The 18,152-nt window shown below is 36.4% G+C and overlaps 2 protein-coding genes across 4 annotated transcripts; one reads left to right on the top strand and one right to left on the bottom strand.

Moving 5' to 3' along the window:
• Nucleotides 1-86: 86 nt before the first annotated feature.
• On the top strand, nucleotides 87-7,888 carry LOC146134756 (gem-associated protein 7-like). Of its 3 annotated transcripts, none has more exons than XM_083394958.1 (3): nucleotides 87-225; nucleotides 774-930; nucleotides 7,828-7,888. In XM_083394958.1, the coding sequence occupies exons 1-2, from the start codon at nucleotides 153-155 to the stop codon at nucleotides 926-928; spliced, it is 228 nt and encodes a 75-aa protein (XP_083251084.1). In that variant the 5' UTR covers nucleotides 87-152; the 3' UTR covers nucleotides 929-930; nucleotides 7,828-7,888. The 3 variants fall into 3 exon arrangements, with proteins under 3 accessions (XP_083251084.1, XP_083251082.1, XP_083251083.1); XM_083394956.1 differs by having other exon boundaries at nucleotides 717-930; XM_083394957.1 differs by lacking the exon at nucleotides 7,828-7,888 and adding an exon at nucleotides 1,243-1,274 and having other exon boundaries at nucleotides 717-930.
• On the bottom strand, nucleotides 7,061-17,941 carry LOC146134755 (kelch-like protein 9). Its single transcript, XM_083394955.1, has 18 exons — nucleotides 17,805-17,941; nucleotides 17,157-17,351; nucleotides 16,257-16,409; nucleotides 15,902-16,048; nucleotides 15,524-15,636; nucleotides 14,228-14,411; nucleotides 13,766-13,902; nucleotides 13,350-13,457; nucleotides 12,928-13,016; nucleotides 11,835-12,027; nucleotides 11,256-11,383; nucleotides 10,848-10,954; nucleotides 10,353-10,437; nucleotides 9,855-10,000; nucleotides 9,286-9,416; nucleotides 8,875-9,018; nucleotides 7,843-8,001; nucleotides 7,061-7,458 (listed from the first exon to the last, which is right to left on the bottom strand). The coding sequence occupies exons 1-18, from the start codon at nucleotides 17,877-17,879 to the stop codon at nucleotides 7,350-7,352; spliced, it is 2,403 nt and encodes an 800-aa protein (XP_083251081.1). The 5' UTR covers nucleotides 17,880-17,941; the 3' UTR covers nucleotides 7,061-7,349.
• Between the last annotated feature and the right edge of the window lie 211 nt (nucleotides 17,942-18,152).

Here is an 18,152-nt window from a genome sequence, read left to right as displayed (position 1 = left end):
AAAAAAAAGTTGAACATGAGATTGTGGTCTTAGTTTTGTTTTTAATATTCATGTATTTTAAAGGTGTATTATGTTTACAGGTGGTTTATTTCTTTGTCATTTCTTTTTATGAATTTGGACTTTAATGGTTTTGTTGTAAATAGTTCCTAAAAATGGACACAGAAGAACAGGAAATAAGGGCTGCTTTACGAGAAAAATATTTACAAACATTGCTGTATGCAATAGGTAAGTACCCTGTCCATTTGCTTTCCTATATTTTGAAATTTGAAGTAAGAATGTTTGGCACTGATCTAGAATCCTACCATATTTTTCTCTGGGCGTTTTATATTGCTAACACTATTTGGGTTTGAGTAGGTCAAGCAGTATTATTCTATTTAATTCTTCCTTACAAATTCACCTTTCACAACTCATTTTAAAAAAGTGGTAGGCTTCTAAAAAAGCACACAAGCTTGTTTAAAAATATCCACTTTGTTTATTATATGGTGTAAAACTGGGCCAATTAATTCAGTGAATATTTGTTATGTTTTGTGAAATTAAAGAATGTACTGTTAATACAACTATAATCGTCTTTTACTCCGTTTTCAATTTTAAGCTCCTTACTTTTAAATACCTTTTCAGTTTAATTGGCATTGTTGCTTTTTATTACCACAAAAATAAATACTATGTGAGTTGGTTTTCAAGAGGCATGTCAATCAAGATTGATTGACTAATTTCAGATAAACCTGTAACATTCCTACTTCATGAAAATACAACTGTTAGTGGAATATTAACAGCAATTGACAGCGATCAACTACAAATACTGGTTTCTAATTTAAAAACTCCAAGCGGTTTGCAAAAAGAAGCAATTTTACGGACCTCCGATGTTATTTCTTTTTCATTTGATGTTGAAACTAAATCTGAAGTCTCTGAACTGAATCCTAAAGGATGAAAGTAGGTTTTATAATATTATATACTTCAACTATTAAATATATTTGACATATTTGTAATATTTGTTTATAAACTTATATGTAAGATAGGGAATGTTTAGATTTTTTCTCTATTTCAAGAAAAAAACATATACAGTTGCTGTAATTTAGGGGGTCATACCTGGACCGTCGCTCTACCAACTAAGCTAAACAATTCTCCAAAAATCTCACTTATTTTTTAAAGTGGCCTCAGCACTATCATAGATTTGACTCAACAAAATTCCCAGCAACGATAAATAATGTTTGCAAGTATTTTATTAGTTTTGCACCACAAAAGGCGGGATGTCGAATTCATGGTCAAAAGAAAGTAAGGGAAGATATTTGGATCAATATGGTGTAAGACAAGTTGCTCCTCAGACGAATGGAAAAAGAAACTTTGCAGAGCATTTAAAATAACTGAGTATACATTGAACCGTTTGTTAGTATTACATTCAACTATGTTTTACTTTTTGTACTGCTTTTTAAAGGAAATGCAATGTTTTTTTGGAAAAAGGAAAGTTTACTGTAAAGAATTAAATTTTAAAGCATTTCTACCCGTTTAAAAATATTAAATAAAAATAGCAGCATCCATTTTCCTTAAATCCTGGGATAAATTCATGTTCTTAGTGGTATGTATGCTTGCCAATCTGTGGTGAATTGCTTCCACTTTTGCTGCTCTGTGAACTGTTTGATCCCTTTGAACTCTTGCTGCTCTTCGAACTCTTGCTCTTTGAACTCTTGCTCTTTGAACTCTTGCTCTTTGAACTTTTGCTCTTTGAACTCTTGCTCTTTGAACTCTTGCTCTTTGAGCTTTTGCTGGAATCATCAGAAGAAGAATCTTTTGAGGTTTTGCTGTTCGAACTGCTGGAGCTGCCACCGTTAGAATTGCTCGAGCTGTCGCTGCTGTCATCAGAAGAACTTCCCTTGCCTGGACTTTTCGGTGATTGTACTTCGACCTCACATTCTGCAAAACGACATCACAACTTAAATGCAACAATCTACTTGGTACATTCAAAGTGTGGACCTACAAGGCAGGTCACTATTACCGTAACCTTTAAAACATTAGTAGCCGACTTTATTCTGAATATATTTGTTGAAAGAGTCAATTTTATTATTCGTAAACCCTGTATTTTGGGCTAAAAAGTCCGACCGACTACTCAAAATAAGCTTGGGTAAGAGTTTGTTTTGAAGCATAAATAGGAAGCTTTTTTACCTTCAAGTGATTCATTACTATTTTTAAATAAAATTTAACCTTTGAAGTTACGTCATAGAATCTAAACCGAAGCCATGGCCGTAACCTACATTTGCCGCTTTGCTATCGGATCGTTACAGAGTACCGATGCTACGGCCTGGTTAGGAAGTGAGACTCGATATTATCGCACCTCCTAGATGGAAATATCTACATTATATTCCGATAGTATTTTTCGGCAAAAAGTGTCGCGTTTTGATACCAAAAAAGTCATTAGTAAGCTCAAACAAGCAAAATAACTGGAATTGGAACATTTAACGTTAATTTTTGCAAAAAAGATGAAGTTGGAAAATATTATTGATAGATTTTAATTGCGTGTGTACGCAATGCACATCTTTATTGAAGCTTGATAATAAATTGAAAGGCCAAAAAGTGAGTAATTGACATTATCTTGATTAGGCGTTTCGGTACGAACTTGAATGACCATTAGTTAATGTTAATTGCTTATTATCGCAAACCATGGCTAAAATCCCTATATACGTTTGGTATCGGGCGAGTTCCGCTACAATCACCAGGTTTACGCTTTGGTCCGATATTATCGTTCATTGTCCATATATCAGTTTGCTGTTGACTTACGTCTAATGTCGACTCTGTTGCCGCACGAGTAATGCGATCCTAGGGTCGGAGTGAGGACGTTCTGCTGGCACTTGGCACCAGGGGGCGCATATGAGTCGCAGTATCTTCTTAAACATTCCGACCAATCTTGCCAGTCGTCGTACTGACAACCTGAAACACAGCACAATTCAAAACCTTGGTTTAAAAGTTATACTTAAATAGTGCAACTCAAACACAATGTATATTCTGTGGTCAGCTCAATTGGTAGAGCGACGGTCCCGGACCTCACTGCAGGCTAGTTTTACGAACAGGATGCAGCAGACAACAGTGCTATGGTTGTTTCTCGACTTGCTCCCCTCTGAGCCTGTGAAGCTCAGTTGGTAGAGCGACGGTCCCGGTATGATTGAGGTCGTGAGTTCGAACCTCACCACATGCTAGTTGTTTTTCTAGCCTGGCCTTGCACTATATTCCTAATCAGACATACTGATTTCGGTAAGCATTTACGAAATCTTGTGTTAAAAAGTGGAGATGCTAACTTTAAATCATATACCGCTTGTGGTATTAATTGCGGTGCAAGTTCCAAAGATCTCGAGTTCAGATCCGACCCGACCCAATTTGCCCCCTCACGATATATTGTCAGCATAAAGTTACATCAGGTGGAGGTGGTAAATAACTCTGCATAAAAGCAAGGCTGGCTTCATGGGCGTATCAGGATTTTGTTTTTTGGACGGGGGATGAATATTTGTGCGTCACAAGTTTTAAATTAAAGATTTGTAAGGATTCGCATTACTCGTTTAAACGGCATTTATAGTTTAATCTAATTAAATAAATAAAAAACTGCGCTTTGTAGAGATTATGAGGTTACACGAAAACATGATATAGTATGTATAGCGCCATTTGGCTTTAGACAACCCATGAAATGCTGAACCCAGACGCTAACTCGCACCCGAAGCCAAATATTCTTAGCCAAAACACCCCTGGACGTAAATGTGGTAGAATTCTAGACCAGCAGTAGAAATAAACCTTTATAACAAAAATATTTTTAAATTACTTACGAATTGCTGGCCAAGCAAGGGAATTCCCCACAAAGTAGACTACCAGGAGGGCGGCGATAGAGAGTCGAGACATCTTGTTTTTTTTAGAAACCTTGAACCTTTGCAGATGAAACTGGAAGAAAAGTGTGATTTGTTCCATCCCAGTTCCGCCTTTTTATACTTTGCGCTGTAGGTGCTGGTTGAACTTGATCCCAAATTACGACCTAATTGTCGGTTTATAATTCACAATCGTGAGCAATTAAAAGCGAATCCAAAATGTCGTGATTGGAATTGTGTAGCTAAACTGCGAATTAAGCTCGTAATTATGACGTTGTTTTCTCTATTATGACGTCGTCTCTCGTTGTTTATGTTTAAATGGTTCGGTTTCGCGAAACGCGTAAATGTTTGGCGAAGTTTGGGTTTATTGTGCGCAATTAAAGCAGCTTTGAAGTTTAATTGCCAGTAGACGTAACTGGAATGTAGCGGATAAAGTTAAAAAGTGGATGTCTGGCATGATATTCCGGGCTATAGAGTCAAGTTATACAGATATAAAAGTTATATGTTATTTGGTTTTGTGCAAATTTGCAACTCAAGTCGTATCATTTATTTTGCCGGTGATTTAATTTTTACCCTTTGATATAATAATCTAGACCCTAAACTTTCAACTTGTACATTAAATAAGCAAACTAGACGAAATCGAAGCGTTTTAAGGTATTTTTGAATATTAGGCTAAAATTTGTCTCATTAATTAAGTTAACTCTAGTTTTTAAACCTACTATTGTGGGTTATTTTTGGTAAATTTTCGCTGTAAGGTAGAATCACTACATTATACTGCAAATCATGACTGATATTCCAATACTGCCTTGGTATCAAATCGGCACCGATAGCAAGTATCGGACGAGTGCCGATATTATCAGACACTTCTACTCGGGTCCATAATATATTTAAAATAGCGGTAATATTGGAAGTAGATGACTGACATCTGCTAAAACTTACAAGCGTTTATTGTGGAGCATTTGTTTTTAATACTTCTTGTATTAAAATATTCACAACCTAACGATCTTAAAACAGGATTTGTAGCCATTGCATCTCTTCTAAATCTTTGCATCGGCGAAATGCAAATTAAAAGATGGCTTTAGTCAACAGTAATACGATGGTTTGGTGTATTTTGTGGTTTTATTTGCATAAAATTGTTTTTCTCAGGCGTAATTTTACAATACAAGTCGGAAGACCTATTGAATACGCCGATGTTATTTCCGCCTATACTTGCACAGATTGAAAGCGCATATGCCGGTTTAAATACTTTGAATTATTCGCTAGAAATGCCAGGTAGACCCAGTTTTAAACAGAGGAACAACAATTATTTAGACTTCAACGTTTTAAATCAAGTTATACCAATGAGAAAACTGTTAAAAATATGCCAGATATGATATCACTAGCTATCAACCAGAAAATCGACTATATAAACTAAAAAACAAAGCAAATTTATTTAAATAAAACGTCACTCCTGTTTATAAATTTGATGCTGTTGTAGCACATTTTGCTGATAATTCATTGATTCATCTATTTTTGGATTCGTTGTTTTTAGACAAAAATCTTGTTTTGCTTTGCTGGCCCCACATTTAAAGTCATTGTTTTGGGTCATCGATGCTTGATGGTTGCATGCGGTCAGCGTATTCTGATTAATTTTCCGTACTGTAATTCAAGTTAGGCGTGGCTTCCATATACGTAATGTATGAGGCTTTCATCTTAATTGTAAGTTGTCGCAATACACAATACGATCACGCACTGGCTTAATTATACTGCCTTGGTGGAGTTGTTACGAACTGATTTCTCCGAGATTACAAGCTTTGGCAAATTGATCTGCTTAATTAGCGACTCACTACAAGGTTGTAATCACGATCGTTTGACTTGATTTTCAATCCGTCCCACAATAACATAAGTTTTTTTTAACATTGTGAAGTCAATGCTTACGCTTAAACGTATTGATTTTTTTATGTGAAATAAACATGTTTGTTTAATTGAAACCATTGATACATAGACCTGGGCTAAATAACCGTATTTTTACTATTATTTTCTGCAATATAATATAATGCTACTGGAAATCAAATTTTAAATATTCCTTCAAAATGCAAACAAAAAGATATTTACTTTTTTCTATTTTTACATTTTCGTGCCTATATCGTAATCAGCGTTTAAAATTCCAGATAGATAGGTTAGCTGTCTACCAACATTTGTTAAGTATATCCAGCAAAAGCTAGCCTCATAATAAAACATAATTAGGTTCAAGTCGTGCACAACTTGCCAAGAACAGCTGGTTTGAGTCTCTATTTAAACTGCCGTCTATGTTGTGCTTTTATAGATACTGATCGTTTTCTCATAGAAGTAAAATAGGCTGTATTTATTGTAAAACATCCTAAAAAAATGTTTTTTTGGTTTAGTAAGTTCTCTACTTAGTTCAATCTCTATCAGTGATGTGCAACCAGAATCGTTTGTTTTTAATCATTCGGATTCAGACAGAATCTTTTATTCGAAAGAAAATTCTGATTAAGTTTAAATTTTTCATTTCTATTCACTGGAAGGTATTCCACAACAACTACTGACTGGATAAATAGTCCTGCATTTATTTTCTCTGCTTTAAAAAAATTAAATGCCGTAAATTATCTAAAAAAATGTTGTAATCACGTTTAGATTGTTGGTGAATATTTAATTTAAATTCAACTTAGAATTAGCTTTAGAACAACAAATCTACGATTGGTTTAACTGACAAATATTTCTTAATGTTTCAGTCAACGTGTTAAGCCAGACATTTGGTAAAGTTAATGTTTTATTGAACAACAGAAAATACAAGAGTTCAGTATTCACAAAGGCACAAGATATGTTCGGATAAAAGTGAGTTAAGTGCGTTAAAATGTGTTGGAAAATGACTCAAAATGAAGTTACAGCACATCTTTTGAATAACGAATTAGGCAAAACTGTTTAAAAACATCTAAAGAATAAAAAATATCGGGACCGGTAATTAAATGTTCTGGTTAAAACACATACAAAAAACTTTAACGGCAAAGGCATAAATATAAATACAATTGTAAATTTGTTTGTGTCATAAATTCATTATTCAAATTATACCACAGCCAGAGCATTTTAAACATAACCTCAGATAATAATCAATCTGATTTTTAAAATAATAGCAATAATGAAAACATTGCGCATACAAGGAAAACAAAAGAGGATGGGACGGTAATAGAAAAACAATTCCCAAGAATTACCTGCGGTTTATATCCAACAGATGCCTTTGCGAGGCGAACTAAAAAAATGTAGGCAAACGAAAATGTTCTCGTAATGATCGTCTTTAACAAGAGAGCCCAAAACATTAAAAAAAATATTGAGAGCCAAAAGTTTTTTTTTGAAAATTACCAAAAAAATATTAAGAACAAAAAATCAACAACAAAATATTAAGAGCTAAAAAAGTTGAAAAAAATTAGCAAAACTATATTGAGAGCCAAAAAAAAAATTAACGCGACAGAAGCTCACAAGCGAAGTAAATGTTATTCATTTGACCCGGTGTCTTCAGTGGTAAGCTCGAATCTCTTCACCATCTTCAGCTTGCTTCTCTCCGTCCAATGACTTTGCTTTGCTCTCTATTATTGACCCATTCTCTCGTTCATCATCGCTCTCACTAAATGCAAGGTGTATGTCAATGTGGCGCACCTAACACAGCTGCATGAGCTGTTTATATATAAATAAAAGCTACACCTAAACGTTAAATGATTTAAACCAAACACAAATAGAAGAAGTTATCATAAGGCAATGATTATACTATCCAGTAGATAACATTGTATAATCAAGATAAATTATGATTTCAAAATAAACAAAACACAGATAAGGACAAGACCTGACGCAACAAGTGGTGCACTCGAGTCAAGATAATTTATATTACAACACTACTATAGACCAAGAAGTGTAAAGTTTACCCGTTGATTACAAATTCTCTCCCCTTGGCTTAATACTATCAGAGGAAAAAACTAAACGGGTTTGCAAACAACAGGCTTAAAAGTCCTACCTCGACGATCGTGACGCAGCTGAGGTAGATTTCCACTCCTCCTCCTGGTTGCTCCTTGCTCCTCCGCTCCTCTTGGACGTAGTAGATCCCACCTCGGTGTCCTTGTCCCTGGAGCTTGCGATCGAACTCGAGTCGTCGATGCTCGTGCTGCGAGGGTGGCTGTCAACGTGTATGACGTCATTAATAAGGTGTGACGTCATTATTATGGTTGATACGTCATTTATAGGGTTGTGACGTTAGTAATAAGGTACGTGACGTCAATACTGGAAGCTGTCAAGTTCTTATTAGAAACGTCTATGACTTCATCAGTTGGGTGGGACGTCATTAATGGGGTTGTGACGTTACATCACATCGGTTTATGACGTTATTAATAAGGTGTATGACGTCAACATTAAAGCATATGAAGTTGTAATTGTTAATAGAAATATCGCTTTGCCGTTGTCCGGACAACTTCGGGCGTAACGTCATTCTTGCTGGTGTGACGCCGTTCTTATTGGCATGACGTCATTGTTCAAAGAATGACGTTGTTAGTTGGATTTGTATTTGCACAAATACTTAATTCATCACACCTGACTATGTGAACCGATTTCCTTATCAAATATATTAATTATATTATTTACGTCGTTAACTTGTGGGCATAACGCGACGTCACCAACGTGTGACGCTATTAGTTAGACTGTGACGTATAAAATGCGTTTACGATTTGTCTTGTTTTGCGGGCGAGCTTGAATAAACGAGTGTAATGGCAAACTACTGAAGGGAGGTTGTTATCCTTTCAAATTCATTAATTTGTGCCTGACATAAATAAAAGAGATCTCACTGATGTATATTGGCCCGCTCGACTCACAAGTCGATGCTGCCATATTGTAAGAAATTATTTTAACTTGTTCTATTATGTGTACTCCTACTAACATAGTTATTTAGCTTCCTAATTCGTAGAATGATCTCATAGATCGACATCTACATAATTTACAAAGCCACCTCGATAAATAGACATCCTTTATGATTGACAGCCCTACTAACATATTTCACCTGTAAATGCTCCCCTCCTGGCTTTCCAGTCTGTACTCCTTCCCTGAATCCACCGGAAGGTCACGAACAACCGGAGTCCTGAACTCACGGGGGTTGCTATAGCGACCAGACTCCGACCTTCCGACCGCGAGTGGAGGGGCGAACCTGGAACAGATCATTGTTACGTCATTACAAATTAGTTACGTTGGCCAGTACGACTCCAGAAGGGCTTGATCACAGAAAACACATTGTGTACATCAATGCTTCAGCTATTTAGCAATTTCGGATCTTTTCAATTGCTGAAAACTATTGAGTTACGCCAGAGACGTTTAGCTACGACCTATTGGGGAAAAATATGCACTCACTTGCGCTCATCATATCCCTAATACTCGCACCGAGCCTGTGTACTCGTTAACCAACACTTGCACTCACTTGCTGGGTTGCGAGTAGTCACTCATCATGTCCCTTATGTCACCCATGGCGAAGGGGTCCAAATAAGGGGGAATAACCTGAGATGGGGTGCTGCCGTTGTATAGGGAATTACCCGAAATCATACGGGGGTCCTGAAGAAAATAAAAAATAAAATAAAGTAAAATTTAAATTACCAGATTAACAATAAGCTAAACTTCAGTCAATGTGGCACATTTCTATAGATCTTAATAAACTTTCTAAATCCATATTTTTATTGTTTACCAACTGTGTAATCTTCCCCGTAAGGAAAAACAGACAGGGCTTCCATAGTTTCAACATTAAATTAAAATAATATTTTTAACCTTGAATGTCACATATTTTTTTTGTGGGGGAAAGCTAAGATCTTAGGAATAAAACTGTTTTGTAAGAGGTATCTTGTACTACCAAGGTTAACGTCTTTCAGTTGTGGGAGGCTACTCATATTAAACATACCCAGCCTCGAACGATAAGTCATTATTTTAAAGTGTTAAATCAGACGCTTAAAACAACTGCATTCTAAAGTTGCCCATTTCTTAATTATTTCAGCTCACCTGCTCCACCAAGCGTCCAGGAGCTTGTCTTGGCGGCCAGGAGAGTGGCACGTGACTTCCAGCAGCCAATCCGCTTCGAGGAGAGACTGAGTATGGGATTGTGAGGTTTGCAAGTCGCACTCCGGAAAGTTCAATGGGAAGGTTGCCTGGTAAAATAAAAAGGGCTTTGAATAATAAAGCGTTTGAAATGCTGATCCAGAAGGAAACAGTGCTGTGGTTGTTGGCCAGTTCGACCGTATAAAAGTAAAAGTAGGAATCATTTTGTTAAGGTTTCGAATATATCTTAACATAATGGATGAAGGTAGTGAGAATATCAAAGATCATACAGAAGTAGGTAGCATTTTGAACGTTTCGAATAACTTTAATATTTTTAACAAAATGTTTCTACCTACTTCTGTGTGGGATTTGATATTCTTACTACGTCTAACTTCAACCTCCAGCCATTATAAGTTAATTTAAAAGTTAATCAAAATATGAATGCCGCAGAGGAACTTTTACCTGGGCTATCCCAGCTATCCTTGGATGGGTCGTAGCATTGAATTGTTCCAAGACACTTCTGTTGAGACCAACTGTAACCTCCAACCTAAAAGAACATAAGGTTAAAAATCACACAAATGTCTTCAGATATAAAAAATGGTTATAATTTTTGAATAATGTCAACGCGTCTAAGTTTTTAGAAAAACGTTTCTATTATATGTGAAAAACATTTGCACCGTCGTATATTGAGATAATATTGGCCATAGTTTTTGAGTTGGAGGTGTTTGAAATCGTGTATTACTTTGATTAAAAACTTATTATTTTCTCGCCAAACTAATTTCTAGCACTGCGTACCATAACCAAGACTAAAAAAGCTGTACAAATTAGTTTTGGTTTTATCGTACACCTCTACTTATTCTGTGAGTCACTGATTAAACTGCTCAACCAAGCACTAAAGGAAAGGTAAAATATTGACAGTAAATGAAGCATAAAACCACTCCAGAGTCGAAACCTCACCACAAACAGTTTCCCGTCGTAATACTCGCATCCTCCCTCACTATGGGGGAGGGGCAAGGGCGCCACTAGTGTCCACTGGTCGGTCATCGCGTTGTAGATCTCAGTTTCTGAAAAGTAAAGAACAATTTCAATTCAAATTGCTGCAAAACGACAAACCTTGTGTTGCATTTCTGCGACCTCTTCAGTTTTACCTTGTTACAATCCAGTTATGCTAAACTTTGGGTAATTTTAGAGAAAAAGTTAGCCAAGGATTAGAGTTAAATTCTTGGTTAAACTTTGTAGACAATTAAAAATCAATGGGCTTACTATCTGACGAAAACCAAAAAATCGACAACAGTTCTGCTATACGAAAAAATATACAAATAAATAGGCATCTTGTATAATCTTGTAAACCAGTGGAGTGTGTACCGTGTATGTCAACCCTCTTGTTGAGCCCAGCGTTCCCTCCGGCCACGAAGATGCTGTCACCGAATGGAACCATTGCGTGCCAACCTCTGGCGAAGTGCATCGGGCTCCTTTCGTGCCAAGTATCGTGTCTGGAACAAATAATCTTGTGGAATAATAACAAGTCACTTTGAAATAACTTTAGTTTGGGTAATTTTTTGCAATTTAAGTCGTAACTTAAGTTCAAGTTTATGGTGGTTTACAAAATAACCTCGTTCAAAGTCAGGATCTTTGCGAAATAACTTAAGTCCAAGTGAAATGACGAATAACTTAAGTCTAAGTTAACCTATTTGCGAATTAACTCAACTTAAATTCAGATGCAGAACATTTTAATTACGAGTGGAGTTAAACGTAAAATATCTTGCATGAAAAAATACCTAAAAGTTAAAGTCATTTGGGATAATAACTGTAGTCAATTCATATTAAAAAAAAGTTCTAAAATACACGAAAAAGGGCAATGGAAATACTCGTCAATATGCAAATAAACTAGTCTTTCTACAGCGTTTTACTTTTATTAAACCGACACGCCGGCATAGCACGTACCTTGGGCTGTAGGCGAGCAGTTGGTTAGTGAACCTTCCTTCTTTAAATCCGCCGCTGATGTAGATGAGGTTTCCATGAACTGATTGCGCGTGATCGCACAATCCTGTCTGCACCGAAGCAACATACCTCCACCTGTCGTCCTCCAGTGAGTAACACTCCATCGAAGACATCCGGCCAGCCGCGTTAACGCCACCTGGAAGCACAAAGGGGTTAGGACCGAGTGAAGGATTGGACCTTGCTGCTTTAACCAAATGCCAAAGTTCTATATGAAACCTTATTTTTAGCGTTTTTGTTGTGCTATTAAAATCCTCCTGAAGAATTATTTGATAATATTATAAATAAATGGTTGGAGGTTGCAGTAAGACGTAATAAAAATATCAAAGCCCATACAGAAGTAGGTAACATTTTGAACGTTTCGAATAACTCTTTATACATTTTCAATCTAAAGAGAAGGCACTGATTGTAAATGTATATATACAGCTGAGGCAGACGTTTGAAAGAAGGAAACAAAGAGTTATTCGAAATGCTCAAAACGATACTACTTCTGTATGGGCTTTGATATTCCAATTATAATTAATATGTTGTTTCTCGTTTATTCGTTGTCTTGCACACGAACCACCAAATTCCTAAGGTTGTTGGTTCGAGTACCGCCTCCACCAACGGTGCAACTTTTATGACCGAATAAATTGCTTTACATTGTGTTTTTATCGATTTCCTACATTTACGCTAATGGTGTTTTTTTTAGCTTTCGGTACAATAAAATAGATAAAAAAATCCGTGGCAAACTCTCTACACAACCACAGTAATATACCTTGATAACTACTCTTAATACCGTGCTATCAGTCATTCAATGAATAGTTTGGATTACTAAATATATTATATGTTGCCTCCAGAAAGACTAATTAAAAAGCAGTTGACCTAAATCAGAAAAAAAAGCTAAAAGGCTTTGTATTGCTTGCACCACAATCCTAATTAAACCAACTGATTTCAGCAATAGCCTTACGAAAGCCTCAGATGTATAGTTTTCCTTATACTGTGGATTCGCAAACAGGTTTCTTTCAGCAAAGTACAAAGTACTGCTAGAGCGACTCACCCAAAGCATAGAGTCTGTTGTCAACCACACTTGTCGTGAATCCAGCTCTCTTGTCGTTCATCGAAGCAATTCGCATCCAAATGTTGAACCTGAACGCAACTTTCGTTATACAACAACTTCAATTCAACATAGAGGATTAATTCAGCATTACCTAACTACCGAATGTCACCATCGCAATAATACCATATTAATGTTAATCTTTGTAAATGGCCGTATTTGTCTAATTCTAAATAGGGTAATCAGGTTGCACTATATAAAGACAAATTGTATTTGATTCTTGACAAGCTTTCACACAACCGTGCTTTATCAGGTCAAAGTGAAAAAAGTAGAATTTATACTTTAACCTAATAAAGCACGGTTGTGCAAAAGTTGCAGAACCTCTGGCCTACATCATGAGAAGTAGGTGAAAGGTTAAAGGTTACCTGGGGTCGTATCTGATGACGGTATTGACAGCGGTGGTTCCCCTCTCATCGAACATGTTCTGTCCCCCCAACACGTAGAGGAAGTTGTTCAGTACGCATGCGCAGTGGCTGCGAAAAAACAACACTTGCGACTATGTTGTAAACTAAACGTTTTGTTTTTCTTCCGTATGACTTGATTTTTTTTATACAGCAAACTTGTATAGGGTCCAGGATTTAAATATCAGCATTTAATCGAGATTGTTTACTTGTGGAGACGACATCAATATAGGCACAATATTACAGTTCTAATCAAACTTGAAATTATTATCGGATTATTCGAGTTTATTATTTGATGAACTTGGCAACGTTTGATCTCCAAAATCAGTGAATTTTAACAAGAACCGTTTCTAAGGGACATTCAATTCTGTGCAATTCACCTGCAAAGTCCTTCATGCATCGGTGGAAGGAACTCGGACTTTGACATGTCGCTGTTAATGGCGAAGAGTTGGTTGGAGACGCGGTCGTGAGGGTCCACGCCCCCTATCACCACCATGCGGCGGTCGTTGGAGCGAACCTAAACACACAAGGTGGCGCTGTTGTAATAATAGAACGAGAATAAATAGCCGTCTTTCCAGCTACGAAGCAAAATGTCAGGCCGTTTCTTTTATTACCTTTCAAAGGTTTATCTTAAACGTGGTATTTAACTGCATCTTCATTAAACTATTTTTGTGAATTACCTTCGTTTGTGAATGTTTTACTTTGTGGCTTAACTATCCAGGTTCAAACCTGCGTTGGTTTGCAAATGAAAGTAAAATATTCACATATTAATTTGGTATCGGACAAATATCGATATCACTAAGTATCGGACGAGTACCGATACTTGCCACTTGACGTTGTACCTGTGTTCTTGACGACTGTAGTATGGGTTGTGAGTGCGGCAGCATGTGGTAGTTGGAAGCTTCCAGCAGGAGGTAGTTGCACTCAAGTCTCATGTACTCGACAAAGTTCACGTACCTCAACAAGTCACGTGGTGGAATCAGCGGGAAGTGGATCTTCTCCATCAATGAACGCACGTGCGCGTATCTGTGACGTCATAAAGGTGTCAGTGGGCGGAAGTTCGTTTTTTTACGAATAAAAAGGGAACTTGTGTGTTTTGATAAGAAAGTGAAACAATATACGTCGGTTCATGAAAATTAGGAATCACAGGAAAAAAAACAATTTTCGGTTAAAGTGTGAAGTAATTAAACAGTGATGACGCAAATGGATTTCTGCTTTAAATGAAGTGGATAATAACAATAAAAAAAATCATTGATTATAGCCAGGGTTACCATCTGCTAAGACCAAAAAATAAGCACGCTTATGATAACTTGGGGCGGATCCAGGATTTTGTTGGGGGCAGGCATCCAAATACTATATTATTAAAAACACTTGTTGTTCTCTGCGCCAAATGAACCTTTAAGCAGCTTAATCGCGCAAAGCTAAAAAAATAGTTTATTTGGTTGAATTGGCGAAACTTCCGTTTGGCCAGGGTACACCAAGCTTGTATAGTAAACAGTATTTGAGGCTTAATAAGTTCTAAAATAAGACAAACTAAGCACACAACTCAAAACTAAGCAAAAATCTTAGAAATAAGCACGGTTTGATAAACCTGATTATAGCTAATGTACAAAAATTGATGGGTTCGCTCATGAAACTAAAACGGGAGAAGAGAATAAGTATAGAAAACAAAATGCAAAAACGAAAGATAAGCAAAAATTTTTATTTCCGATATCATGTTCTCGCAATATTGAACTCGACAAATCTTTTTCTACTTTGGTGAGATTCGAACCCACGTCCTCTGGAATTCGCGTCCATCTTATTGAGAACCAAGTAAACCAAGAATATTTACTGGGATTAGAAGCGATATTAGTATTTTGCATCAGTAACTTTCGAAACTTTGACTGGTTTACGAACATATAAACGGGTATTTCACTGCAAATACAATTAAATCGACTAGTTTCTGGCAAATTTGTAAAAAGTAAAAAAATTGTGGCAGAAAATAAAAAGTTCCATATAGTTTGCGATTTTTAGCAAAAGAACTTTTAACTTTTTTTGCTGAATCGAAAGAAAATGTCCTGCTCTGGTTTTAGCACTTCATAAGTATTTTTGTCTGCAAATGTTTCTTAACTACGGTACATGCTTGCCGCACAACCAACCTGTCAGATTTGTAGAGCAACCATTGTCTACTCGCTTCGAAGAGTTCGAGTTCGGAAACGTTCTTCAGTGAGTAAGAGTCGAGTAGCAACGTCATGTTGTCAACTGTGAGTTTCTACAAAGAAGAAAGTGATAATTCATGTTTAATTTGAAAGTTTGATAATTCAAGTTTAATTTAAAATATTAAAGCGCAGTCAAGTCAAAAATCTTGAAATCTCAAATTAACTTTGCCAGAACAAAGGTTGCCAGAACTTGATTTAAGGTAGATCAGTCCGATAAATAAAACCTAATATGCATACACCTACTTGCACCTTCAGTATAAAAGTTTAAAACGAGAGTCAGGAGTTCAACAATTAAACCCGTGCCCCACAGCTGCTAACCTGTATCTCCTCAGTTTTGACAAGTTCGTTCAGATGTTCAGCGATGAAGCTGTACGATTTATCCTCGACCCCGTTAAGCTGGTAGCTCTCAGCGATGTGGATGATGTCCACGCAGTTGTATACAGATATCTCCGAGATAAGGAACGCCTGCAATGTATGGGCGTAAAAGTTGAGAACAAATATCGCGAATTTGTCAAGGATTTTAAGAAAACTTGAAAACAGTTTAAATAATATCAGATTATTGCAAAAGACAAGTTAAGGATTGGGTAATGTCCATGTAAAAGTTTTAAGAAATAAAAAAACGACGAATGTGAAAATTGTGATACATTTAATTTTAAGTTGAACACCCACAAACCTTGCAGAAGTTAAGTATAGGTTTGAGTTGCATGTGTCCAGCCGCAGAAAGCACACACTTCACATTCTTCATGCTCAGTTGGAGCTCCGAAGTGTAGATGAATCCCAACACGTGACGCAAGCCTTCCGCGTTCACTCCTCGGATCTCAACAACCTGAAACATAATGTTGTTATAGAATATAAACCAACAGTCAACCATTGGTTCTCAACAAGCTGAACATTAGCTGGTTGGAGGTTTGTAAAGACTAAGACTATGGTTAGGGCCGTACATCTGATGTAAGTGCAACTAATGCTAGAACAGCATTGTACGTTTCTTTGTGTCATTAGCTGGGAGAGGTGTACCTAGGTATGCCCGGTCCTTGTCATTTAAACCCGACACTAATACTTGATATTTTAAGTTAAAGTTTCGGCAACGAATCCCATACCATATGACGTCATCACTATGCCTAGTATGACGTCATCACTATGCCTAGTATGACGGCATCACTATGCTTCAAATGACGTCAATACTATGTTTGTGGGGCTAAGACTCTGTATAGGGCCGTAAGCTTAACGCGATTAAATCAATTCGTTGTGTAAAAATAATATTTGCACTTAAAATGTAAACAATCTAAAGAAAATGCAATTTTATACTTATATGTGGTCAAAGGCAGCATCTTATATCAAAATTACCCCCATAAAGTTACCAAATCACCCTGTTAAATAAAACAACCCGAAAATACCATTAAGAAACTTAAAAGAAAAAACAGTTTAGTACGAGGTGAAGAGAAAACATAGATAAATTAACATTTGAACGAACAATTTTAAAATTCACCCGAAATGTGCTAAAATGAATGTATTTCGAAAACTAAATATTTCAGGAATCTTAAAAAGCGCTTTTAATGCTAAAGTTTGAATTTACCTCATGTTCAATTTTGATTCCCTCGTCGCTGTTGAATAGATTCCTGAGGTAAGGACTGCAAGAAGCCAACACGTTCTTGTGCGCGTGGAACGGCTGCTCCTGCGCGACCAGTGTGACGTCACAGAGGATTTTGTCTTGACGTAGGTCATTGAGTCCGTTCAAGATCAAGTTGTTGTGAGTGTTGGACTTGAAGACCTGGAGAGGAATACCCGTATAATGTGTGAAAAGCTTATGAGGTCACCTGTAGCTTTTCTTGGATATATTCAAATTTCAACTTAAATCCTAGATATTTAAATCTTGAAGATTGAGTTAATTTAACAATTTAACAAGATTTTGAGTATAAGCCAAACTAACTTTTAAGTTCTTTTATTAGAACGCTACCTTTTTTAAAAATTGAAATTTTACCAATCTTCGTGAACTGTAACCCGATGAATTAAAAAAATTAAGTTAAATTAACAACGAATCTTTAAAATTAACGTTTAGGTCACATAATAATTCACACATAAATAAAAAAGTAGAAGCTATAGCCTAAGAAAATATCGATGATACCATTTAACCTATTAAGTTAATTATAGACAGTTTATAATAATTAAAAACACAAGGCAATCTATAAACCACTTATATTAAGCCCACTTTTTGTGATTTTACCTGATAGTCCGGCCTTCTGCCAAGCGATCCCGGGACTGTCCCTGAAATACTTCGTTGATGGATCAAGCCAGCCATTGTAGATTTGGATGCAAAAGTCGGCCGAGAGGTTTCTTATTGTTTTTTAATTTAAAGCCACAAATTCTGGAAGAAAATCGCAAAATGTTGTTTATTAGTTAAAACTCGCAAGATTAGTTTCAAATTTAGCCATTTTATGGTTTTCTAACATCTTCGTTTTTTCCTGAATCTATTATATTTGGTTATGAATCGGATGCTTGGTAAGAACACCTTGAATAGTGGCGTAGCATAATAGTTGTATCTCAACTTTTTAAAAGACAAAATCCACTGATG

This window comes from Ascidiella aspersa, chromosome 8 (genome assembly GCF_963924565.1).
Source record: "Ascidiella aspersa chromosome 8, kaAscAspe10.2, whole genome shotgun sequence".
Lineage (NCBI taxonomy): Eukaryota > Metazoa > Chordata > Ascidiacea > Phlebobranchia > Ascidiidae > Ascidiella > Ascidiella aspersa.
This window is presented reverse-complemented; position numbering and strand designations above follow the sequence as displayed.

Excerpts from the sequence above, each read along its gene's own strand:
- LOC146134756 (XM_083394956.1), top strand. The coding sequence starts at position 153 with ATGGACACAGAAGAACAGGAAATAAGGGCTGCTTTACGAGAAAAATAT. Across the intron at positions 226-716 it reads AACATTGCTGTATGCAATAG|ATAAACCTGTAACATTCCTA; the intron begins GTAAGTACCCTG and ends GACTAATTTCAG.
- LOC146134755 (XM_083394955.1), bottom strand. The coding sequence starts at position 17,879 with ATGGCTGGCTTGATCCATCAACGAAGTATTTCAGGGACAGTCCCGGGA. Across the intron at positions 16,410-17,156 it reads GAATCAAAATTGAACATGAG|GTTGTTGAGATCCGAGGAGT; the intron begins GTAAATTCAAAC and ends ATTATGTTTCAG. Across the intron at positions 9,019-9,285 it reads GACTACTCGCAACCCAGCAA|GTTCGCCCCTCCACTCGCGG; the intron begins GTGAGTGCAAGT and ends GATCTGTTCCAG.